At 42.7% G+C, this 23458-nt stretch overlaps 1 protein-coding gene across 4 annotated transcripts in view; it reads right to left on the reverse strand.

Moving 5' to 3' along the window:
- Positions 1 to 2035: 2035 nt before the first annotated feature.
- The window catches only part of STRIP2 (striatin interacting protein 2), a 43873-nt gene continuing 22450 nt past the window's right edge, over positions 2036 to 23458 (reverse strand). For 3 of the 4 annotated variants that reach the window (XM_027101955.1, XM_027101954.1, XM_027101953.1), the window contains 7 exons: positions 23055 to 23152; positions 22470 to 22596; positions 19556 to 19656; positions 16158 to 16224; positions 7775 to 7879; positions 6689 to 6893; positions 2036 to 4166 (listed from right to left, as the gene is read on the reverse strand). In XM_027101955.1, coding sequence (XP_026957756.1) covers positions 3916 to 4166; positions 6689 to 6893; positions 7775 to 7879; positions 16158 to 16224; positions 19556 to 19656; positions 22470 to 22596; positions 23055 to 23152 — 954 coding nt within the window. In that variant the 3' untranslated portion in view covers positions 2036 to 3915. Of the gene's footprint in view, positions 4167 to 6688; positions 6894 to 7774; positions 7880 to 16157; positions 16225 to 19555; positions 19657 to 22469; positions 22597 to 23054; positions 23153 to 23458 lie in introns of those variants that run through there. The other variant, XM_027101956.1, reaches the window with a different exon arrangement.

Here is a 23458-nt window from a genome sequence, read left to right on the forward strand (position 1 = left end):
AAGTTAAGGATATTTAGGTGGTTACAGAGCTCATCAATTATAGCATCCAATGAGATCAAAGTCGTGAGTTTGATTGTTGTATGAACAAGTGTCATTTTTGTTCCAAAAGCACAGGTGAACTTTTTTTGGGGGGGGGGGGGCGGTGCTGCACAGCTTGTGGTGTCTTAGTTCCCCAACCAGGGATTGAACCCAGGCCCTGGCAGTGAAAGCACCGAGTCCTAACCACTGGATAGCCAGGGAATTTCTCCACAGGTGCATTCTTAATCTCAGCTAGTTTTATTGTAAATATGGGTCATCTCAAGAAGGACTAGAGGAATGAATTCTAACTTACCACTACTTGGGGGAAAAACAGAAACCATCAAAACACTTGTCTTTATATAACAATGATTAATAATTGTTAGGTGGAAGAGCTGGGGATCTATGGGCAAGAAAGGTCAAGAAAGCCACACTGCAAGTATCAGCATAAAGCACTGAAATGAGTGTTTTCAAATATTCACTGGAAAGCTGTTGATATTCTCAAGAAGAATCTCTAGGGAGTTCCCTGGCGGCATAATGGTTAGGGTTCCGGGTTTTCACTGCCCTGGCCTGGTTCAGTCCCTGATGGGGGAACTGAGATCCTGCAAGCTGTGCAGTGTGGCCAAAAAAAAAAAAAAAAAGGAATCTCTCAGATAGTCCCACCACCAATCTCAAGAGCTCCCTGGGAAGCTGCTCTGACTCACTGTCTACCCATATGCAACTTGCCTCCCTATAGGTAGTATGCTTCTCTGGACCAATGTTAGGCTCACCTACGTGAACTGCTTTTTGCCAGTGGACTATGAGCAATCTAACTTGTGCCACATCCAAGCAGGAGCTTTATTTATTTATTTATTATTCTGTGAGTAGTGTTTGTTCAGTTGGAATTTCTTCTTTTTTTAAAAAATATTTATTTATTGGCTGCGTCAGGTCTTAGTTGCGGTGCACGGGCTCCAGAGTGTGTGGGCTCTGTAGTTGCAGCACGCCAGCTTAGTTGCCCCGCAGATTGTGGAATCTTAGTTCCCCAACCAGGGATCGAACCCAAGTCCCCTGCATTACAAGATGGATTCTTAACCACTGGACCACCAGGGAAGTCCCCAAGCAGGAGCTTTAAATGTGTTTTCGTGGTACGGTTTGCTCTTTTGCTCCTGCCCTTCACTATGAGAACAGTATGTTCCAGGTAAGGGCTATTCCATCAGCCTAGTGCCAGAATGAGACAACATACAGAGCAGAGCTAATCTAGCAAGTCAATTGAGTTGAGTAGAGCTGCAGCTGCTTGCCAGAACCAAGAACAAGAGAAAAAGGTTTGTCATAAGCCACTGAGATTTTGCAGTTGTTTATATCAGCCTAGCCCCAGGGAATACTAATGCAAGATTTTATATATTCATCTCTCTAATTATACCCTTCCTTTCTAGATCTAATGTCTTGATTCTCTTGTGTTGAAGAAGTTAAAGACCAAATTTCTAACTCCAGTACAATTCTTTTTATTAAAGTACTTCAGTAGAGAAACAGTGTTATCAACAATCAACACAAACTTTACTGAAATATTCACAAATAAAAATCTTCTACTTTATAAATCACTCAAATAATGTTCTTCTGTGTTGTAACAGTAATCACCATTGGAGGTTGGTTACTCTGATTTATTCCTAACCACACACATGTATTCTCAAATTGGGAGATTCAAATCAGTTACTGTACCATATGGGGCTGGCTATCAGTACCTGAATGCTAGTCCCAGAAAGTCAGTAGAAAAATGATGTAATTTGAAACTAATCATTTATCTTTGGTGCCTCAGTTTTTCCATCTGCACTGAGAATTTCCCTTAGAGAAGATTTATTAAAAAATATGAAATGTTAAAGTTTAGCATACATCTATGCCTTGGAAAGAATTCACGTGCTTTTTTTTTTTTTTTTTTTTTTTTGTGGTACGCGGGCCTCTCACTGTTGTGGCCTCTTCTGTTGCAGAGCACAGGCTCCGGACGCGCAGGCTCAGCGGCCATGGCTTACGGGCCCAGCCGCTCTGCGGCATGTGGGATCTTCCCGGACCAGGGCACGAACCTGTGTCCCCTGCATCAGCAGGCGGACTCTCAACCACTGCGCCACCAGGGAAGCCCACGTGCATATTTTTAAGAGGATAACTTATCTGCTCTTGATTAAATTAAATACTATATACTATTTATTCAAAATAAATAGACTGATAATTGTTCTTTTCTTGAAAGTTGTCTTTTCACTTAAATCACATTAAAATCATAGGTTAATAGGGTTCAATAGTGTTCAGTAATGATATACTCAGTAAATTACTTTAATTGCAATGAGGACTGCTGTCCTACTCAGACAAAATTTACAGACTATTTTAAGTTTCATCCATTACATACTTACATTCTTCATGACCTCACCATAAAAACAGAAATCCTACTACCCGTAAAGCACAAAGGGGTGAAATTCAAGCTATAATCAGAATTTTGGTATAGTTCCTTTGGAAATCATTAGCAATCTATCCTGACTTCAAAAGAGACTGTGGTTGACAAAGGATGGAGTAAATAAGCTGATTTTGACTAGACGTCCTGGCACAATTAAAGTGGCCTGGTGCTATCATAAAAAACATTCAGTAGTGTCCATGTTGCAGGGTGGGGGCATTTAAAGTAAAAAAGCTTGAAAGTATAGATGCCATAATTCTGAGGACGGAAGAGAAATAAGATGATCCTGATTGAATCAGAAACTTTTCTAAAAACCGTGTTTCGGTTGGGAAGACTGTGATTCTGCTGTAAAAGGGAGAAGTTTAAAGAGGTTGGTACAACAACCCATACATTTTCAAAGAAATGTGTAATACTTCTAGGTAGAAACAGTATTGCTAAATACCCACATGACACTTTGAAACTGTTAGCAGTAAAAAGGGAAAAAAAATCATTTATCAACATAGGAGACAAAGAAAAATGGTAACCTGTGATGCTCTCGCTGTTCTATTCAATTAAAAAAATAAATCGATCACAAGCACAAATGGACATGCCATCTCAATAAATAAAACCTTCTGTAGATAACTTGTCATTTAAAAATGAATTAGATGAAAAGAATAATTTTCTGCAATGTACTCAAGTCATTTTAAGACTGAAATAGTTTCAGAAAAACATGAAACATCCTTAGAGGAGGCCTGACTGTTTTGTACTGGTTGTGGCAGAGCACTCCATGCCCTATACAGAGTACACAAGGAAATACTTTTCACACTGAACATAGATCTCTTAATAAAGAAAAACACTACACAATATACCTTTCTATAACATGCAGTATTTAGGTAATAGTAAATCATCATCCTTCACAAAGAAGATGCAGTTGCTCTAAAAATCATCTCAGAGCTAATGATTTTAGAAAGAGGTGAGCGTCAGAATTTTAAATTTAAAATACAGACTTAATTTCAAAGTTGGGTTTGCCAAACCTCTGGTAATCCAGGGTGAGCAAGAAGGAAATGTTCTCCCTATTTTATGTCCTGCACTTCCCATTACCTATGATGAATGCCATGAGTCAAATGCCATAGTAAACTTATTCTCACTTTCGGGGCCAGCAAAGGCTAGCGTGGTTCTAGGCAAGACGAAAGCAGGGAGCAGTCCCACAAAAGAGCCTGTCCAGGACTGATCCAGCAGGAGATTTCAAGGGCAACTGGGCACCCAAATGACCCCAGGGCAATTAGATCAATTTTTTATCACTCAGGCTCCCAGCCTTGTATTATATCTCCAGGCCTAACTGCTCCCATAATAGTCCTGAACTACACTGGATGTCCTAAGGCTGGGTCACTGCTACCCTGGACAAGCACTCCTAGAGCTGGAAACAAAGGCTGAGTGGGCAGGGTAGGCAGAGCACCATTTATTGGAGCCAACCCCCATCTATCAGATGCCTGTTGACAAGAGCTCAGTCAGTGATTCTGGAGCAGCTCCTCCCAACAGATGGGCTGTGAAAAAACCTCTCTCTCCAGCCAGAGCTCATATGAGTAGTGGAAATCCTCAGGCAGATCCAACCTCTGCCCCAGCACACTCTGCAGGCAGTTATCCACAGGTGAAAACTCAGAGTCCTGGGGTCTGTCATACCGGCGGCTGTTAAAAGCCTCAATGTTGGCCCTCAAGGTGCATTCTTCTGCTTGGAAGTCCCACGGCCTGGCATCGATGTCTGTGTTGGGAAGATTAGAAAGAAAAAGATGTATACACCTCAGGACACTGTTCCTCTTAGCACAGAGCATGGTCTATGGGATACCAACAATGCAACTGCTCAGAATTTCCTTTTTTGTAAAAAGCAATGTACAAAGTAAGTATATAACACGCTGCCAGTCAGGTTTAAAAAATATACACATGCCCACATACATATGCTTATATATGCAGAGACTATCTTTGGAAGAGTCTAGAAACTGGTTAACAGTGATTACCGCTGAGAAGGAAATGAGGGCCCTGAGGGAGGTAGACTTCTTTTTATTGTATTTCCTTTCCATTATTTCACTTTCTTGCTAGTTATATGTATTATATTTTCCAAAACAGCAACTTGGTTCCCTTTATTGAACTTTCCTTAGGAATAGGAGTTTCCCACTTGAACAAAATCACAGTTTTCAAGGAATGGTAAGAGGCAGGAAGGGGCACAACAAGGAGAACCAGAATGAACCAGTTACTGAAGACTTTCCTGATTCCATGGAACCTCCTCCAGCACACAAAAAATCTATATGCAGTTTATGTTAAGATTATGAGGTGGGGCTTCCCTGGTGGTGCAGTGGTTAAGAATCCGCCTGTCAATGCAGGGGACACGGGGTCGAGCCCTGGCCCGGGAAGATCCCACATGCAGAGCAACTAAGCTCGTGCACCACAACTACTGAGTCCACGTGCCACAACTACTGAGCCCACGCGCCTAGAGCCCATGCTCTGCAACAAGAGAAGCCACCACAATGAGAAGCCCACACACCGCAATGAAGAGGAGCCCCCGCTAGCCACAACTAGAGCAAGCCCGCGCACAGCAACAAAGACCCAACGCAGCCAAAAAAAAAAAAAAGAAGCAAGCAGACAAATCCAGAAGGTGGATATTCTGCAGAACAACTGGCCTAGTTCTTCAATTATGTCAGTGTTATGGGCGGGGGAAAAGAACCCTGCTAGATTCAAAACAAGTAAAAGGATATAACAATCAGATGAAATTTGCGGTCCTGGGTTGGATTATGACTTGGAAAAGAATAGCTTTAAAGAATATTTTGGGGCAATTGGGAAATTCTGAACATGGACTTGATTATTAGATAAAATGAAAATGTACTGATATAGAAAGGTAGAAATAATGTTAACTAAAAAGAGAAAATTATACACAACACTGTAAAGCAACTATACTCCAATTAAAATTAATAAAAAAAAGAGAAGATTACAAAATAGCATACACAATTTGCTTTCACTTAAATAAAATGTAGGGCTTCCCTGGTGGCGTAGTGGTTAAGAATCTGCCTGCCAATGCAGGGGACACAGGTTCGAGTCCTGGTCTGGGAAGATCCAACATGCCACAGAGCAACTAAGCCCGTGTGCCACAACTACTGAGCCTGTGCTCTAGAGCCTGTGAACCACAACTACTGAGCCCACATGCCACAACTACTGAAGCTCACGCGCCTATAGCCCGTGGTCCACAACAAGAGAAGCCACCACAATGAGAAGCCCACACACCACAACGAAGAGTAGCCCCCGCTTGCCACAACTAGAGGAAGCCCATGCGCAGCATGAAGACCCAATGCAACCAAAAATAATAATAATAATAAATAAATAAATAAATAAAATATATGTGTATATGTAGAGGAAAAAATCTGTATGAACATACAATAAGATTTTGGTGGCAATCTTTGGACGGTTCAAATATGGCATAAATATGGTAATATTGTAAAGTGTTTGCTTCCTTGTATTTTCTAACTGCTTTGCAATAATAAAAGGTTATTTTATTTTTAAAAATCTCTCAGAGAGACTGTCATACACAGTGAAATAAGTCAGAAAGAGAAAAACAAATACCGTATACTAACACATATATATGGAATCTAAAAAAAGAAAATAAATGGTTCTGAAGAACCTAGGGGCAGGACAGGAATAAATACGCAGATGTAGAGAATGGACTTGAGGACATGGGGAGGGGGAAGGGTAAGCTGGGACGAAGTGAGAGAGTGGCATGGACATATATACACTACCAAATGTAAAATAGTTAGTGGTAAGCAACCGCATAGCACAGGGAGATCAGCTCTGTGCTTTGTGTCCACCTAGAGGGGTGGGATAGGGAGGGTGGGAGGGAGATGCAAGAGGGAGGGGATATGGGGATGTATACATATAGCTGATTCACTTTGTTATACAGCAGAAACGAACACACCATTGTAAAGCAATTATACTCCAATAAAGATGTTAAAAAAAAAATCTCTCAGAGAAACCTGTCACTTAAAGGAATGTTTTGAAAAGGGGTAATTATCCCTCAATTGACTTGTTCTATAAAATGGATTTTCATAGTTTACATGGGACAGGGTACGTGCTGGAATTTGAGGCAGCGCCTTAACGTTTGTTGTAATAGCACCTGACTATAATCATATATTTTCTCATCTAAAATATGTAACAATTCATACCAAAAGAGTAGAGACGCCTGTTTAGTTTTGTTTCAATCCTGGGCAACTCCCAGAGGTCAAAAGCTCTGAGAATACTCACCATTCCCATAAGCCCAGTCATCATTCATGCGGTGGCGTACTTTCTGATAAATGGCTGACATGGTTTTCATGTTGCTTTTCCTCCACTGGCGCCCGAGGTACTTGGTCTGTATTTTTAGCAGCTTCAGCACATAAAGTTGCAGCATGGCCTGTTTGACCTTGAGGGCCCGCTTTAAGATTGGAGCAGATTTAAACACTACCAGCATCTGCCCATTTAAAGAGGGATAAGAATGAAGAAAGATATGGATCTAAAGTTTCTTTGGAATTTCTAACTCACAGAAAAATTAAGCCAAACCTGGCTAACCTCAGACTACCCTGGGGAGCTTTGGAAAATCTATGGTCCAAGCTCCACTTAGACTTAGTCTTTAAGAACAGAGGAAGCACTCCATTTATATTTCACAATTCAAAATTTCTAATATTCAAAGTGCAAAAAAATTTTGTCAGCCACACATCCCCTTTCCACTGTTACCAGTTTTCTGTGTATCCTCTGGAGATAATTCTATGTATGTGTATGTTACTTTTATTAACAAAAATGATAGCAACTACATACCCTTTCACCTTGTTCCATACCTTGATTTTTTTTGAATTTTATTTATTTATTTTTATTTTTTATACAGCAGGTCCTTGATTTTTATTTAACAATATATTTGAAAATTATTCCACAGCAGTACAGAACCATCGCATTCTTTTTAATGATTGTATTAATATTCTATTATAAGGATGTACATAAATAATTTAACCAGTTGGTATTAATGAGCATTTACGTTTTTTCCAATCTTTCATGATTACAAAAACTGCTGCAGTGAATAATCTTAGACTTGTATCATTTGAGATGCGTGACTATAATCCAAAATACAATGCTAACTTCCCTACCAGAGCTGCCCTGAGGGAGGGTCCATATTCAGCTCCCTGAAAAGAAATGGACCGGTAAATAATTATCATAGAATAAGTAACCAGAATTAGGAGGTGCTAAGTCTTATGGAGCGTTCAGTGTCTATCTATAAAGCTCGCAAAGCGAGAAGTCCATATTTACTAAAGATAAAAAAAACCCAATTAGGTGGACACCATGATCTGAAGCTCCACTCACCATGGTTCTGGAATGCTTCCATTTGGTCAGTTTATTGAGCAGCCTCAGAAGGTTGATGCAGGAAAAGAGGTTCCTCCAGCAGAACTGGTTGTTGTCTCCAGCTTCCTGTAATAAGGCATGCTCATCATTATCTCAACACCTATAAGGCATTCCTTCCCACAGAAGTATGGAAGTCACTGTTGGTCAGTTTAGGTGAGGCCTTCCATATGAAATGCTACCTCCTTTCCATCCCGCTCTTCACACAGTCAGGCATGCAATATTCTTCAACTGAAAACACACAGCTGCCAATCCTGGAAGACTCTGTACCTAGAGCAAGTACTGGCTAGAAAGATGGTACATGAACATAGAAACTTCATTTAAGCAAGCTTTCTTGTGTAGCTTTCTGCTTTAACATCAGAAAAGAGATGATAGAATTTTGCCCCCATATACTCTACACTTAATTAAGCTATGTTTGTAATTGCTAAGAGTTATTCTGGTAGATTTCAAACTATTGGGTTGGCCAAAAATTTCGTCCGGGTTTTGTAAGTTACAGAAAAACCCGAACGAACTTTTTGGCCAATCCTATATATTGTATGGATCTGATATTCATTACAATTAATTCTTGAAAAAATCAACCTCCACCCTCCTTTATCAAACCATATTGCAGTAAACTGCTTCATTCTCTAGCATGGAAGGAAAAACGGCAGATGGCTTATTGGAACCAGGTGTTTCTCTTGAATGTTTCTTGATAGCTTGTGAGCACCCAACCAGAGATAACAGATGGATGTCAGATCAGAAACAGGTAACTACTCATAGAAACATCTTTCAGGGACAAAAATAAGAGTCTGGGCTTTGGGGCTTGCACCTATATATTGGTGTCAGAAGCTATATAAATCAATTAACACACTTGGTGGTCAAACTAACATCTTGGAAATTTCTCACGTCTACAATGTGAGAGAATGTAGGAGTGGGAGATGTGTAGAAGTGAACTGCTTACTGGTGAGTGGAAGATTACCCCCTCCTCTCCCAAATTAATTTGAAGCAAGCAAGGCAGACATACATCAACTGTGGAATGAACAGCCAAGACTTTTGAGAATATTAGGCTCTCCTAAGAAAGAAATAAGACTGAGGATCAAAAAGGTGCAGGGAAACTTTTCAGAAATATTGTTTAGAAATAATGTTCTCCTGCGAATTCCCTGGTGGCCCAGCACTTAGGACTCACCACTTTCACTGCAGGGGCCCAAGTTCGATCCCTGGTCAGGGAACTAAGATTTCACAAGCCGTGCGGCACGGCCAAAAATAATAATGTTCTTCTTCCTCTAGCAAATGTTCAATATTGTGTTTAGAACTAGTCCCAGGAAAGCTGTTTTTTCTTTTTTTTTTTTTTTTTTTGCGGTACGCGGGCCTCTCACTGCTGCGGCCTCTCCCGTTGCAGAGCACAGGCTCCGGACACGCAGGCCCAGCAGCCAAGGCCCACGGGCCCAGTCGCTCCACGGCATGCGGGACCCTCCCGGACCGGGGCACAAACCCCCGTCCCCTGCATCGGCAGGCAGACCCCCAACCACTGCGCCACCAGGGAAGCCCGCTATCTGTTTTGTTCTAGGAGAGACTTCCATGGGAGCCTCCACTCTAGTGCAAAACAGATCAGGTTTTATAGATGTTACATTTTGTGTGGCTAACAGAGGAGACAGACTCCTAAATGCTTACGTTTTAAAAAGAAGCAGGGGAAACAAAAACATAAGAGAGAAGTAAGTATATTTCAGCTGTGAGCTTTCTTCATCCTGACTTCTAATACGGTAGCTGCATAAAAAGACTTGCATCCCTTGTGGGATATGGGAGTAGTGGCATGGTCTTGGAGAAGCGGCACTGGAGTAGGCACCAGGACACACGGGTTATGGCTTCAGCCCTGGCTGTATCACCTTAGGCAAGTAATTTCCCTGTTTCCTGTAAGAGGCTGAACTAAGATAACCTTTAAGATCCTTTTATCTCTGACCATTCAATAATTCTGTGGCTTACTTTCTCCAGTTGGCTTAAAAGTTAAAGTTTTGAGGGAGAGAATGCTGATTGTGGCTGCCTTTTTCTCAGAGCTGAGTCTCAAGAGTCCCAAGAGCTGCCCCAGTCCCCTTCTGAAGGTAGTCTCCCCTGCCCAGGGCCCTTCCCTCTGATAATGCTTCCCTGATGTCCATAACTAGCCCCACTTCTTGCATCACCAGATGCTGCCTGGAGTGGGCACTGAAAGCACACACGCTGGTCAGCGGCTCTCCCTGGAGAGCTGAGTCCAGGCTTGTTGTCTTCTTTGCTGGAGCCCTGCTCAAACCTTCTCCCTTCTTCCAACCCAACAAATAATCTTTTTCCCAGAAAAAGGTCCATGGGTGCCCTTTCAGAATTGCCTGTCTTGAGAGTTTTTTCTTTTTATGTTCATTTAAAGCAGGTTTGGGCTTCCCCGGTGGCGCAGTGGTTAAGAATCTGCCTGCCAGTGCAGGGGATATGGGTTCGAGCCCTGGTCCGGGAAGATCCCACATGCCGCGGAGCAACTAAGCCCGTGCGCCACAGCTACTGAGCCTGTGCTCTAGAGCCCGCGTTCCAAAACTATTGAAGCCCGTGCACCTAGAGCCCATGCTCCACAATAAGAGAAGCCACCGCAATGAGAAGCCCGCACATCACAATGAAGAGTAGCGCCTGCTCACAGTAACTAAAGAAAGCCCGTGTGCAGCAACGAAGACCCAAAGCAACCAAAACCAAATAAATAAATTTATAAAACTAACTAACTAAATAAAGCAGGTTACCTTCTTCCTTCCTCTTTTTTTTTTTTTTTTCAGGACTCAGCATATTAATTAAGATGCAAACTTCTTCATGGGGATATATTTTGTGAACAGCAGCACTTGGCTGTATTCTCTTGTTCCTGGTACTTAGCAGTATCCAAAGCAAGACCTTTACTCACTTTCAACCAGCTAAAATTAAAAAAGAATTGCCCTGGGGCTTCCCTGGTGGCGCAGTGGTTGAGAGTCCGCCTGCCAATGCAGGGGACGCGGGTTCGTGCCCCGGTCCGGGAAGATCCCACATGCCGCGGAGCGGCTGCGCCTGTGAGCCATGGCCGCTGAGCCTGCGCGTCCGGAGCCTGTGCTCCGCGACGGGAGAGGCCACAGCGGTGAGAGGCCCGCGTACCGCAAAAAAAAAAAAAAAAAAAAAGAATTGCCCATGTTCCACTCTCACAAATAAATATTTGTTTGCATACACATTTGGTCTGAAGATTCAGTTTAGCAACCACATCCTACCCTTTCAGAGCATTTCTAAGGCCCTACAAGGGTTCTACTCTCAAAGATCCATCCATAGCTCAGCTGAGTGAGCCAAGCCAAATAAAAACCCACGCTCTAGACTTCCCTGGTGGTCCAGTGGTAAAGAATCCGCCTTCCAATGCAGGGGACGCGGGTTCGATCTCTGGTCGGGGAACTAAGACCCCAGATGCTGCAGGGCAACCAAGCCTGTGCACAACTACTGAGCTCTGGCGCCTCAATTAGAGAGCCTGTGTGCCACAAACTACAGAGCCCATGTGCTCTGGAGCCTGCGTGCCACAACTAGAGAAGAGAAAACCCACACGCCACAACTAGAGAGAAGCCCGTGCTCCGCAACGAAGAACCCACGTGCCACAACGAAGGATTCCGCATGCCTCAACGAAGATCCCGCATGCCGCAGCTAATACCCGACACAGCCAGATAAATAAATAAAGTTAAAATGTTAAAGAAAAAGAAAATATATTAAAAAAAACAGGCTTAAGACAATTAAGTGGATAATTAACTCAGACGACTGTGGGAAGGAAGAACAGAGTGTTTCTTCCTTTTGTACTGAGGAAATCAGATTGGTTAGAATCTGAGCACTGGAAGAGACTTAGCTGTTCTAGTCCAATGCTGTTATCCATAGAAGCAAAACCTGAGGCCCAGAAAGAGGAAGGTGGTCTGGCCAAGGTCACATGGTAAGTGCCCCAACCAGGGCTTGAACATAGATTTCCAGTATTTACTGAATTCTAACACTTTGTCTTTATTTACTGTTCATCCTCTGATTAAGTTACTGCTAGGTTAAGGACCCAGATCTAGGTATCATAAGAGTTATGATTCTCAAAAGTGATGTGAGGACGTATGGAGGAAGGAGAAAAGAAAATTTCAGAGTCATTTGGGGAGCTTTAGCAAACTACTTGTGCCCTGGGAGGGACCTGGGCATGTGAGTTTAAAAAATCACCCCATTACAGAAAGGGTGACAACCAGGAAAATCGATAAAATGCAAAAAAACCATTTATCCATGGTTCTTCCTCTGTATAAATACCTCATGGAAAATGGATATATACCTTATGATATGTTCACATTTTGTCTAGGATAGAGAAACAATAATGCTAATGGTGATATTGCTTTTAAATAGTGATGGTGAATGTCAAAACAAAGACTTTTATTTAAGGAGGTCACAAATCACTGGTTAAATAATGCCTAAAAGGAATGCTAGAGACCTTAATACCTGAACAAAAAGAAAACAAAAATAAAAACAATAACAAAAATCTTCTGGAATATCTGTAAATATCTGGATTAGGAAGTTATAAAAACTAATAAAGATAGATGAAAGGATCAGGTATATAAATTTAAGTGATATGAACATATTTTTATAGGTATTTCTGAATATAAATCATACCCAAATTTGAAGAATTTTGCAATGAACTACCTTTTAAGAATTAACTTAATAATTTCACTTGCCTAGATCTGAAAGGAAATGACAAATATTTCTTTGCAAATGGCTAGGCCATGCAAATTCTTACCCTCTGCTTTGGACAACACTTCACCACTCCACCTGCTTCCATATCAGTAGAGGGTAAGACTGGGCAAGATACTAAGAAACTTCTAGGTCTGATACTCAATGACTCCAAAATATAATGTGTATTTAGTTAGAAATTATAAATGCATTGTTGTAATAACATGATATATGTTATAAATTACATATAAAGTAAAAAAGGATATTAATACATACAAAAGGTCTAATATATCCCACCCCTAAAGCATCATGTTGCACACCCTATTTTTCATACCATTGCTCTAAACAACCATCCAGATGCTGAGCATCCTACAGTACTTGAGGCCATACCCACTGCCTTCTCTAGCAACCTCCTTCTAAAGACCATACCTAACTTCCACACAATCATACATTCACCATCCTTCTCTTATGTTTGGAATTTAATTTTTTCCTAGTTTAGTGGATTGAATTTGAATACAGACTTTTGGAGATCTAGAAATTGTAAGGCTTCCTGCACCAGGTAGGTGAGGAAACTCTTCAGTACATGAGTAAAGATGGCCTATTGTAGAGCTAGATATTTTGACAAGATGAGAAGACCATAGAAATTAATGTGCCATTAACTTTGCCTTTATTTCATGTCCATTATATGTGTAGTTGGAATTCCAAATGAAGTTGAACTCAGTTCAAATACAGAAAACTGAGAAAATATGAATCAAGACTACCTTAGCCAAGTAATTCCACTTCTAGGAATCTATCTTAAGGAAATAATCAGAGATGAGGGCAAAGATTCATGAGTAAGGATGTTCATTTTGGATTTATAAAAAGAACATTGAAATAAATGCCCAACAATAGTAGAAAAAAATCATTTTTTTAAAATTAAGTAGTGTAATATTATATGTAGCTATTAAAAATCATGTTCTAAGAATGTTTAATAAAATCATATTGTGAACATTTAAATTTTACTATGTGAATTGAAACATATGTAAAGTCCTTATTTTATTAAATAATATGTGTGTGTATATATGAGTGAATATATAAATATATATGGTTAACTGTAACAAAATATTAACAGTGGTTTATTTTCTTTCCCGTATGTTTCTGTATTTCCCCAATTTTCTGCAATAGTATATATCAATTTTAAAGTCAGAAAAAAAAATTGAAATGTTACTTAAAGAAAATCCTATACATTTAAAATGCCAGTACATTTTCTGTGCTTACAATTAATTCACTGAGCCTGAAAAAGACATAAATCTTACTCATATAAACACTACTCCTTTCTGAGTGCAGAAGCCATCAGTTTAGATAAACAAACCACTATACTGAGGATCTATGTGGAGTAAACTTGCTAGTTAAGTCCATGACTGAGCTCAGGGAAATACTTCTAAGTTCAAGTAAAAAATAAAAAAATCTGTGGTTACCAAATGAAACCACCAGGCGCCACTGTTGCTTCACAGAAAGGCGCCACTGTTGCTTCACATGCTAGGAATCCCTAGCATGAATCTGTTTTTCATTAAGAATAGATACATGCTTTTTTTTAAAAAAAAAAAATTTCATTTATTTATTTATTTTTGGCTGTGCTGGGTCTTCTTTTCTGTGCGTGGGCTTTCTCTAGTTGCGGCGAGCGGGGGCCAGTCTTCATCGCGGTGCGCGGGCCTCTCACTGCCGCGGCCTCTCTTGTTGCGGAGCACAAGCTCCAGACGCGCAGGCTCAGTAGTTGTGGCTCACGGGCCCAGCCGCTCCACAGCATGTGGGATCTTCCCGGACCGGGGCACGAACCCGTGTCCCCTGCATTGGCAGGCAGACGCTCAACCACTGCGCCACCAGGGAAACCCAAGAATAGCTACATGCTTTTACCTACTCTTAGATAACAATAAAGTCTTCTCAGAGGCATAACAAGTATTTCAATAATTTTCTGTTCATATCCCAAAAAGTTAATCAGAAGAGATAAGAAAGTTTAGTTCCCATCAATTCCTACTTATGGGATTGAGAAAAGAGAACACATTGTATCAAGAAATTGATTCAGGTCATAAAAGCTGACTTTATGTTTGTTTGTTTTTGCGGTATGCGGGCCTCTCACTGTTGTGGCCTCTCCCGTTGCGGAGCACAGGCTCCGGACGTGCAGGCTCAGCGGCCATGGCTCACAGGCCTAGCTTCTCCGCGGCATGTGGGATCTTCCCTGACCAGGGGACTAACCCGTGTCCCCTGCATCGGCAGGCGGACGCTCAACCATTGCGCCACCAGGGAAGTCCGACTTTATGTTTTGAAGTACCCTACTAACAGTAGAGCTTTAATGCTATCCCTGTACCACTGTTTCTGTGAGAAAGTGCATTCCTCATTCCAACTCTGAATGACAGGGCTGCATGTCTCCACCCTGGCTCTGCTACTTTCAACTATAAAGTTTTGGCAGCTATTTAACTTCTCCATCTATAAAACACTAATACCAACCTCATACAGTTGTTTTAAAGATTGAGGAACATCATAAACAGGGTTAGACAACTTATTACCTCTCTCTGCAGAGGTAAGAAGCTCCCAGCTTCCTTGGCTGCTGAGACCACATCTAAGTAAGAGAGGGAATCTCTGCCCCGGTGCTTAAAAAGGTGCTAGACTTAGTGTCTCAGGACATGGGTCCTTCTCTAATTCAGGGTCTGTCATGAGGAGTGGACCTGACGAGTCACTTCATCCACTGGGCCCTCAGGTTTCTCATCTTTGAGATAGGGGGTTTGGCCAAACGGCTCTCAGGTCCCCTCCAGCCAAGAATCCTATGGTTCTGTAAAACTTGTGCCACAGAAGGTACCATTCTACTTTTGCACAATAAACTTCTCTGATGTGACATCCTGCAGGTATTAAAGTTGGGGGACAAGGGGTTGGGGCACACACAGGTGCCATCATCTGATCATTTATTAAGGTCCTTCCGTGTACTGAACATGGTGCTCGACTCTGAGGATATAAAATGAAGATGATACTACCTCTTCCTTTAGGGAATTTTCAGTCAAATGGAGAAACAGATACATATAAACAATTACAGTGCAACAGGGTGAAGGTATGGGCTGAGGTATATCTAAAGAGCTGTAGAGATGAGATAGACACTTGATTTCAACATGCTGTTCATCAGTCAGTTTCATGGGATTCAGAATAACTGAGGGACTTCTATGATTTGCCTAGAACTGTTTCCAGCATGAGGAACTTTCTGGGTCATCCTTCTGTGGCCATATTGAATTTTGCCTCAGAGAGACCTAGGTAAGGTATTTTCTGAAGTACACACCCCTGGGTATTTTCTGTAGCACAGCAGAAAGAAGACAGATAATTGATTTAGGCTAGACCAGAAGAGATTCTCCTGCCATTTATCACAGATGTTCACACTCAATTTCAGTCCCATTATCTTTCTAAATTTCCTCTCCTCAGTGTTTTTCACTGACCCTTTTCTCTACAAAATGCTATGCTTAGCTTTTCCAAATCTTTCTCAACTGGGTCAGCAGCTCTAAACCCCTACTACCTCTGTGCTTTTGCCAATATGCCTCTACTGATCTGAGACTCCCAAACCAGGGCATTAGGGGGCTAGAGAAGAAAAGGAAGAGCAAATGCCAACCTGTGCCACCTGGTAATTTCAAAGGGTATCAAATCCCCACTTGCTTACCAGACTCTCCGTAGTAAGCTCTGGCAAATCCTGGATGGTACAGCATGGGTAATCCAGGACCGAGATACTGCAAGATGCAGAGATAAGGACAGGCTTTAAGTAAATGGCAATGGCAGCAAATGGCTATATCTGAAAGGGCAGGAGGTATTTCTCTTCAGCAGGCTGCATCTATTTCCAAAACTGCTTAGTGATTTCAGCTGAAACTGAGGGTTCTGGTGCCAGGCAACTCCAGATCCAGTCTCCTCTCCTCATAGCCATGAGAGGAACCAACAGAATTCTTTCAGGCTGGCCCCTATCTGGCAGAGGCAAGAGAAAGCAGAAGGAGAGCCTCTGTATAGCCACCTTTCTCCTCCCTTCTTTAAAGGAATACATAAGCTTGTGTGCATTTGTGTTTCTGCATTTAAGTGTATGCTTGTGTGTATGCGTGTACATAAAATTGTGCTCCCAGAGATGCTGCCCAAACTCATCCCAATAATAACAACCTGTGGAAGTGAGAATGAAATGAAGACCTCTCCTCTGTCTCTTACCAGATGTTCCTGAAACTCAGGAGCTCTGGGGAATGATCACAGAAGCCACTCCTAGAGGAAGCTTGAGACAGAGGCAGCTTCCTGCAGCAGGGCCAATCTAGTAGCTCAAGAACGGTAATAGCATCTGCCCCCAAAACAGACAGTGGGGAACTGCAAGGGAGCTAGAGGCTCTGCGGTGAGCCCAGGGAAGCAGGCATGAGTCAGCAGGGGAAATAAGGCACCACATGATGACAAGGACACGGTCACTCGAAATGACGGCTCTCTTTCTTTCCTTTTCTCCCTTCTTCACTGGTACAATGCAGAATTTAGACTAGCTAATCTCTAATGCTCCTTCTGGTTCCAACACTCCATAGGTTTTAAACACCAATCCATCCGAACTAGAGTAGTTGGAAATGGGTAAAGGATGTTGGCAAAGCATAGGCTATAAAGAGGAATATGGGGTTCCTTCAACCTGTCTCTACATTTCAAAGTCAAAACTTCTATCCAAGCAAAACACAACAATTTATTTGACTAGAAATGTTGACCTTTGTTCAAGAAACCCACAAAGGTAACCTAAGGGAAACAAGGTAGGAGAGGGGAGGGCAGTGGACCTACCTACTGGATTCTCCCAGGGCTCTGCACTACTCCATTAGGATAAACATTCTTGGCTGGCTCATCTACTTATCTACCCACCTCCCACTGACAAAGCCCCATGGCAAAGTAGGTACTGGCAACCAGGAAATGAGGGTGGGAAATCAAGGATGGATTTGTTCCAATCTCATTGTACTGAATTCTAGCCTAAGGGGGCATAAAATAAAGTTACAAGTTTCTAGGATATCTAGATTGTAAGAGCCATGAGGAAACTGCAATAATGAGCTGTAGGTGCTCAAGTTCTCAAGATCATGCAACAGTAAAGCTTACAGGTAACGCATGAGAGGACCACTGTATCCAGGCCAAGCTTAGCAAACAGTGTAGTCTGGCACTACCACTCTTCCAACTCCAAATTGAACCTGATGGACACCTATTGGATTGTCTGCCCCTGCTTCTAGGCCCATGGTACAGGGGGCATTTAGTTCGTGAACCCCACTCCCCAGTCACAGTTGATTGATCCAAGTGTGGGCCTCTAACCCTGGGAATGTGGAACAGGGATTGAGAGCCAATTCAATCTCTGAAGTGGCACAGGAATATGTTTAGTTCATGTGGGCATATTTCACTAAGTGGCCTAGGAAGCAGACAAAACTATTTGTCAATGAGAGAGGAAAAACTGGAGTGGAGGTACAGAGGCTTGGTGGCCATAGATGGAGGTGGAGAGCTTCCTGGGCTCCTTATGCTACAGACCAACCCTGAGGTCCAGAGCTGCATCTCTGTCCTAGGTTCCTCGAGATGATATACTGCCCATTTTCTCCTAACAAATTCCCATTCTGTGTGAGCCAGGTCCAGCTCTTTTTGGTTCCTTATCACTAAGAGGGTTGACTGATACACACAGGTACCTTCATGAAGCTGTGACCCTTACCCAGCCCGACCTACACTTTCATTTTCCCCGGTAACCCAACTAGTATGTCTTAAGTGTCTTTTTTTTCTGGCCGTGCCACGCGGCTTGTGGGATCTTAGTTCCCTGACCAGGGATCAAACCCGGGCCCTCGGAGTGAAAGTGCAGAGTCCTAACCACTGGCCAGGGAATTCCCATAAGTGCCATTTTTAAGGGGGGTGGTGCCCAAGTCTCTCTGCAGTTAGGAAAAACCCATTCTCCAAGGCTTCCTCCAAACAGGAAAAGTAAAGCACTCTCATCTATGTTTATCTTAACTAATGCTTATAAAAGCTCTATGATATAGTCAGAGTAGGTATTATTCTCATTTTAAAGATGAAAATACTGTGTCTCAGAGAAACAAAGTGTCTGACACTTGAGATGACACAGCTAGCAAGTGGCAGATCCAGGTCAGGAATCCAGGTCCCGTGACTTCAGGTTCTGTTTGTGTGTTTTAAACTACATATAAGTAGGCTGCCTCTCCAGGGTGGAGTTTCTGGCCGTGCTGACAGACTGGTGGGGCAATATCTCCTAGCCCCTCTCCAGTCACCTCAAGTGTCAGGTCAGCCTTCTTCTACTTTACGAACTTTGCCTCTGGTAAAGCACTTCTGGTCAACTCTACTGATTATCATCCTTCTAGTTTTTGTGTAAGTAGCAAACTGAGGAACAAGGATCTACTCTGTTAACCCCCCAAGTCCCCACTTGGCTGGAGCAATCCATAGCAACTGTGATCAGAAAGCAATTTATGCTTTAACCCTGCCTCTGCTGCTTACTTAAGGGGTCTCACTAGCATGTTATCCTTAAGTAAGTCAATTAACCTCTCTGAATTTGTTTCCTAATTGGTGAAATGGGAATAAAACTTATTGTGATATGTCTTAGCACTACTGAGGAGATTAAATGAAATAATGGATGTGAATCTCCTGTATTTTTTTAAACTACAAATTGATCTAAGTAAGGTTCTATTATTTATCTTTAGTTACAAATTCTGTATAACACTTTACAAAGTAGTGTGATTGATCCAACTTATGATTTATACTAAAATTAGGGCTGACCAGACAAGTAGGATGCTTCACAAAAAATATTTTCTGGATCCTTCTGCCATAGGGCTGAAATTTCATCGTTGCAGTTTCATTTCTTTGAGTCATGGCATTTTCAGTTTTCAAAACTATTAAAATACAAATATCTTTGTGAAGAGGCCAAACCATACACCCCACCAGTAGCACTTCAAGGAAATTAAATTTGACAGTGACAGCTCTAAGATAGAAAGGACCAGGGACACCAGGAGAACAGAAACTCGGCTCTGAGACGATGTAACTTCTCAACCATCCCAAATATCCCTTTGAAATAAACCTGTCCCGAGTTCTTACCTGTTTTTGGCAGTGATGTAGGACAAGATATTTTGATTGAAGAACTTCAGGATCAATGGAATGCAGTTGGCAAATACCAAATGTTGTGATACATATTCAAACTAAATTAAAAGATCAAAGCAGAAAGGATGCTTATTTGGGGGAGAATAGAAGGTCTGTATGAAAAAAAAAAAAGAGGCAAGTACAATTCTAATATCCGTTCCTAAGAATATCCACTGTCCACTTGTGTTATCAGTCTTCCTGTCTGGGAAGTGGGAAGAACCATCTTCAGCCAGCCCATCCTACAGAGAAGGGGACAATCTGCAGTGTGTGTATGTTGCAAGCACCTGACCAAAAGCACAAAACATAAACAAGCCAGAGAGAAAATCCCACTCCAGATAAATAGAAAGAATTGCTGTGAGATTTGTTCCTAAGCTCTACAGGAAAGGAAGGCTCCCTGAGGGAGTTGTCTTCCATACCAAAGCCCTGGCTCATAGGGTTTCAACTGTGATTGATATAGCAGGAACAGGTGCAGCCCAGCAACTGCTGGCATCACTCAGTCAGGATGGATACGGCACACAGTAACCAAATGAACCACTGGAATGTGGGCTCCAGCGTGAGTCTGGTTCACTATATTAGCCCCCATACTTAGAATATCAGTATTTTAATGAATGAATCAACAAGAGTCCTTCAGTCAACAGATACTACACTGAGAATAAGTCCAAGATCTTTTTGATGGGCTGAACACCAGAACATAGGGCTACATTTTGCTCTCTTGCATCTGGATGGGGTTTGCACCCAGGAAGACCTATTGGGGCAGTGTCATGGAGTTGTGTCACCTGGATTTTGCCCATGATACACAGAGGAACATCAGACACAGTTTGTCTCCAGATCCAGAACCTAGACTGCTGGGAAGTGTAGAAACTGGGTTGAAAAAGCAGAAAATTGTAGTGTTTTAAATCCCTTAGCTCTTCCTGATCACCGAGAAATAGCCATGGCAGCAAGCTAAGCTGCCCTTTGCTCAGGTGTGTGGTTAGCAGCGGGGAGTCAGGTTGTGTTGCCCATTTCTCTCTTCTGCCTTAATACTTTCTCCCTGGCAGCTGACCCAGGGTATTTTCCAAAGCCTCAGATGGAGAAGCCAATGCATACCTACTATCAAGTGATGGAAAACATTTTTCAGTTTGAGACATGTCTGTAGCCTTGTCAGGATGCACTGACCAGGGCAAGACCCATCAAGCCACCCACCTGTCTGGCTGTTGATCCACATATTGCCCACCAAAAGCAGCAGACAGAAGCACACATACACAGTTCTCTTTCTACTAGGAGCACTATTTCTCATCCATCCCTACTTCTTCCAGCGCTGTTGCTGCTCAGCAAACACTGGCAGAAGAAGTGTGAGTACTCAGGGCACCTAACACACCCAAAGATGTCTCTGAATGTATGAAAGTGGAGAAATATCCTGGTTGTACAGTCAAACCTGCCATGGACACATACCCTGGAGGGGCTTCCCTGCACTCTGAGGTCCTGCTCTTCTACCAGCAAGCTTGGTCCTTAGGAGGAAAATGAGGCAGAGGCCCTGTGCAGGAATGAGAAGGCTCCCTCTCCTCTCCATATCTCACCACAGAGAACATCCATTCACTGCCCCCATGTTCTCCTATATCTTGGCAACACCCATAGCACCAAGTCCAAACTTTTTAGCATGGCAAACAGTGCTTTCATAGGGAAGCAGGTTCTTAACCTTTTTTAGCCTCAGTGGAATAAAATAAGACCCAACTTGTAGGGTTGAGAGAATTAAATGAGATCTTACATGAACTTAACAGAGTGCTGGCCACATTGTAAGTACTCAAAACTGTGTGCTAGCATATGTATTATGATCTGCTCCCTGCCATCCCCTCCAGCTTCATGTATCACCAGACGTCCCCACTCCCTCCACTCCAGGCAGAACTCCAGCAACATTTAATTAGTTTCCAAGGTACTCTGCTCTCTCCCTTCTGGACTTTCACAAATTAGCTTTTCTGCTTGAAATGCTTCCTGCTACCTTTCCCTGACAACTCCCGTATCCTGGCTAACATCTGTTTCTTTAGGACTCAGGTTAGAAGTCACATCTTCTCCACCTCAGGTTGGATTAGTGTTTCCATAGCAGCCAATGCTTACCTGTATAACAGCACTTATCACGCCATAATTGGCTATTTATACATCTGTATCCTTTACAAAACTTCAAAGCCCTTAACAGCCAGAAGTGTGTCTTATATAGAATTACATCTCAAATGTTAGAGAAGTGCTTCACGGGACTTCCCCGGTGGCGCAGTGGTTAAAAATCTGCCTGCCATTGGAGGGGACACGGGTTTAAGTTCTGGTCCGGAAAGATCCCTCATGCGAACTAAGCCCATGAGCCACAACTATTGAGCCTGCGAGCCACAAGTACTGAAGCCCGCGCACCTAGAGCCCATGCTCTGCAACAGGAGAAGCCCACGCACAGCAACGAAGAGTAGCCCCCGCTCACCACAACTAGAGAAAGCCTGTGAGCAGCAACGAATACCCAACGCAGCCAAAAATAAAAAAAGTAAATAAATTAAAAAAAAAAAGTGCTTCACATATAGAAAAGTATGCTCAGCACTCCCCCACTTCCCCTTTTTGTGGCATGCTTGAATCCTGTGGTCCATTGCTTCAAAGCTGGCAGGGCATATTTCCAAGAAGCTAGGGATTCCTATGCACAACCGCTGGATAATGTTCAAAGGACACAGACATTTGCAACTTTCTAGGACAATTCCCCACTTCCCTCCCCAAGCTTGTGCAACAGGTATCTGGATTCCGTGAGACAAAGGAAAGGCTGAAAGATGCTTAGCTGGACCTCAAAGGCCCTTTCGTTCCTCCTTTGGGAGACAGGACCTGGAGGACACCTGAGACATGTGGAGAAGTGCTCTAAGCTGCTCACCTGGTAGATATGATTCAGTTTGAAGTGTTTGAGGAGTAGCAGGAGCAGGGCAGAGATACTCTTTACGATGATCTCCTTGTGCCTGTTCACATCAATGCCCAACTTCATGCTCTGGAGAACAGTGATGCTACAACGGGGAAAGGAAGAGTCAGTGCAGAGGGTGACCTTAGAGCAAGGCCTACGAGGACCCAGGTATTTGGGTCAGATGCAATAAACACAAGAGAGCCAGAACTTCAGAAACCTGAACTGTGCTAGGGAAACCTCCAGAGTTCCCACTTATGAGTCAGGAGAAAAGCTCCTCTGATCTTTTTGTTTCTCTCTCCTTTGGCAAGCTCATCCCTTGGCAATGTCCACCCACATACATGTGCAGCCAGTAACTGGCACTGATGTTACCCTCCAGACTCTCAATTCTGAGCTGAAAAGAGCAGAGCTGAGAGCACTACAGTGGAAAGGGGCTACTGGTGGCAGAGAGGAGATCTCTTTGGAGACAATCCCTGTAAGTGTTAACAAGGTGAGGTGGGGACTAAAGAGACCCTGCAGACAAGGTAGCTAATATTTAGCAGCTGCCCCAGTTGAAGCACTCACGGCATCTCCTCAGGCAGGACATCTGCCAGGATGTTGATAGAGTCTGTCTTAGCCTTGGATGTAGGGGCTGCAGCCAGTAGAATCTTAAGTAGAGCAATCTGGGAAGTAGAAAATGAGGAAATCCCCCCCATTCAACGAGGTTATTCTTCCACAGTTCAACAGCCCTAAGAGAAATGTTTTAAAGCCTTTCTCTAAGTTCTTCCCTCAATAACCAAATCTGCCCAGCCTCCAGAAGAGCAAACAGGTGCCCTGTCCTGACAGGCTTGCCTGTGAGGCTAAGGAGCCAGAAGGGAGCTTATGGGCTGTTCTGCTTCAAGACTGCTCTTTCCAAAGAGGATTGAAGGAACAGAGTGAGAGGGGCAATGCCTAGAAATTAGGTGGGAGGTATAAGCAAGATCTCCCTC

The sequence above is a fragment of the Aethalodelphis obliquidens genome, unplaced genomic scaffold (assembly GCF_003676395.1).
Source record: "Aethalodelphis obliquidens isolate GAN/ISIS:26980383/991018 unplaced genomic scaffold, ASM367639v1 scaffold5, whole genome shotgun sequence".
Lineage (NCBI taxonomy): Eukaryota > Metazoa > Chordata > Mammalia > Artiodactyla > Delphinidae > Aethalodelphis > Aethalodelphis obliquidens.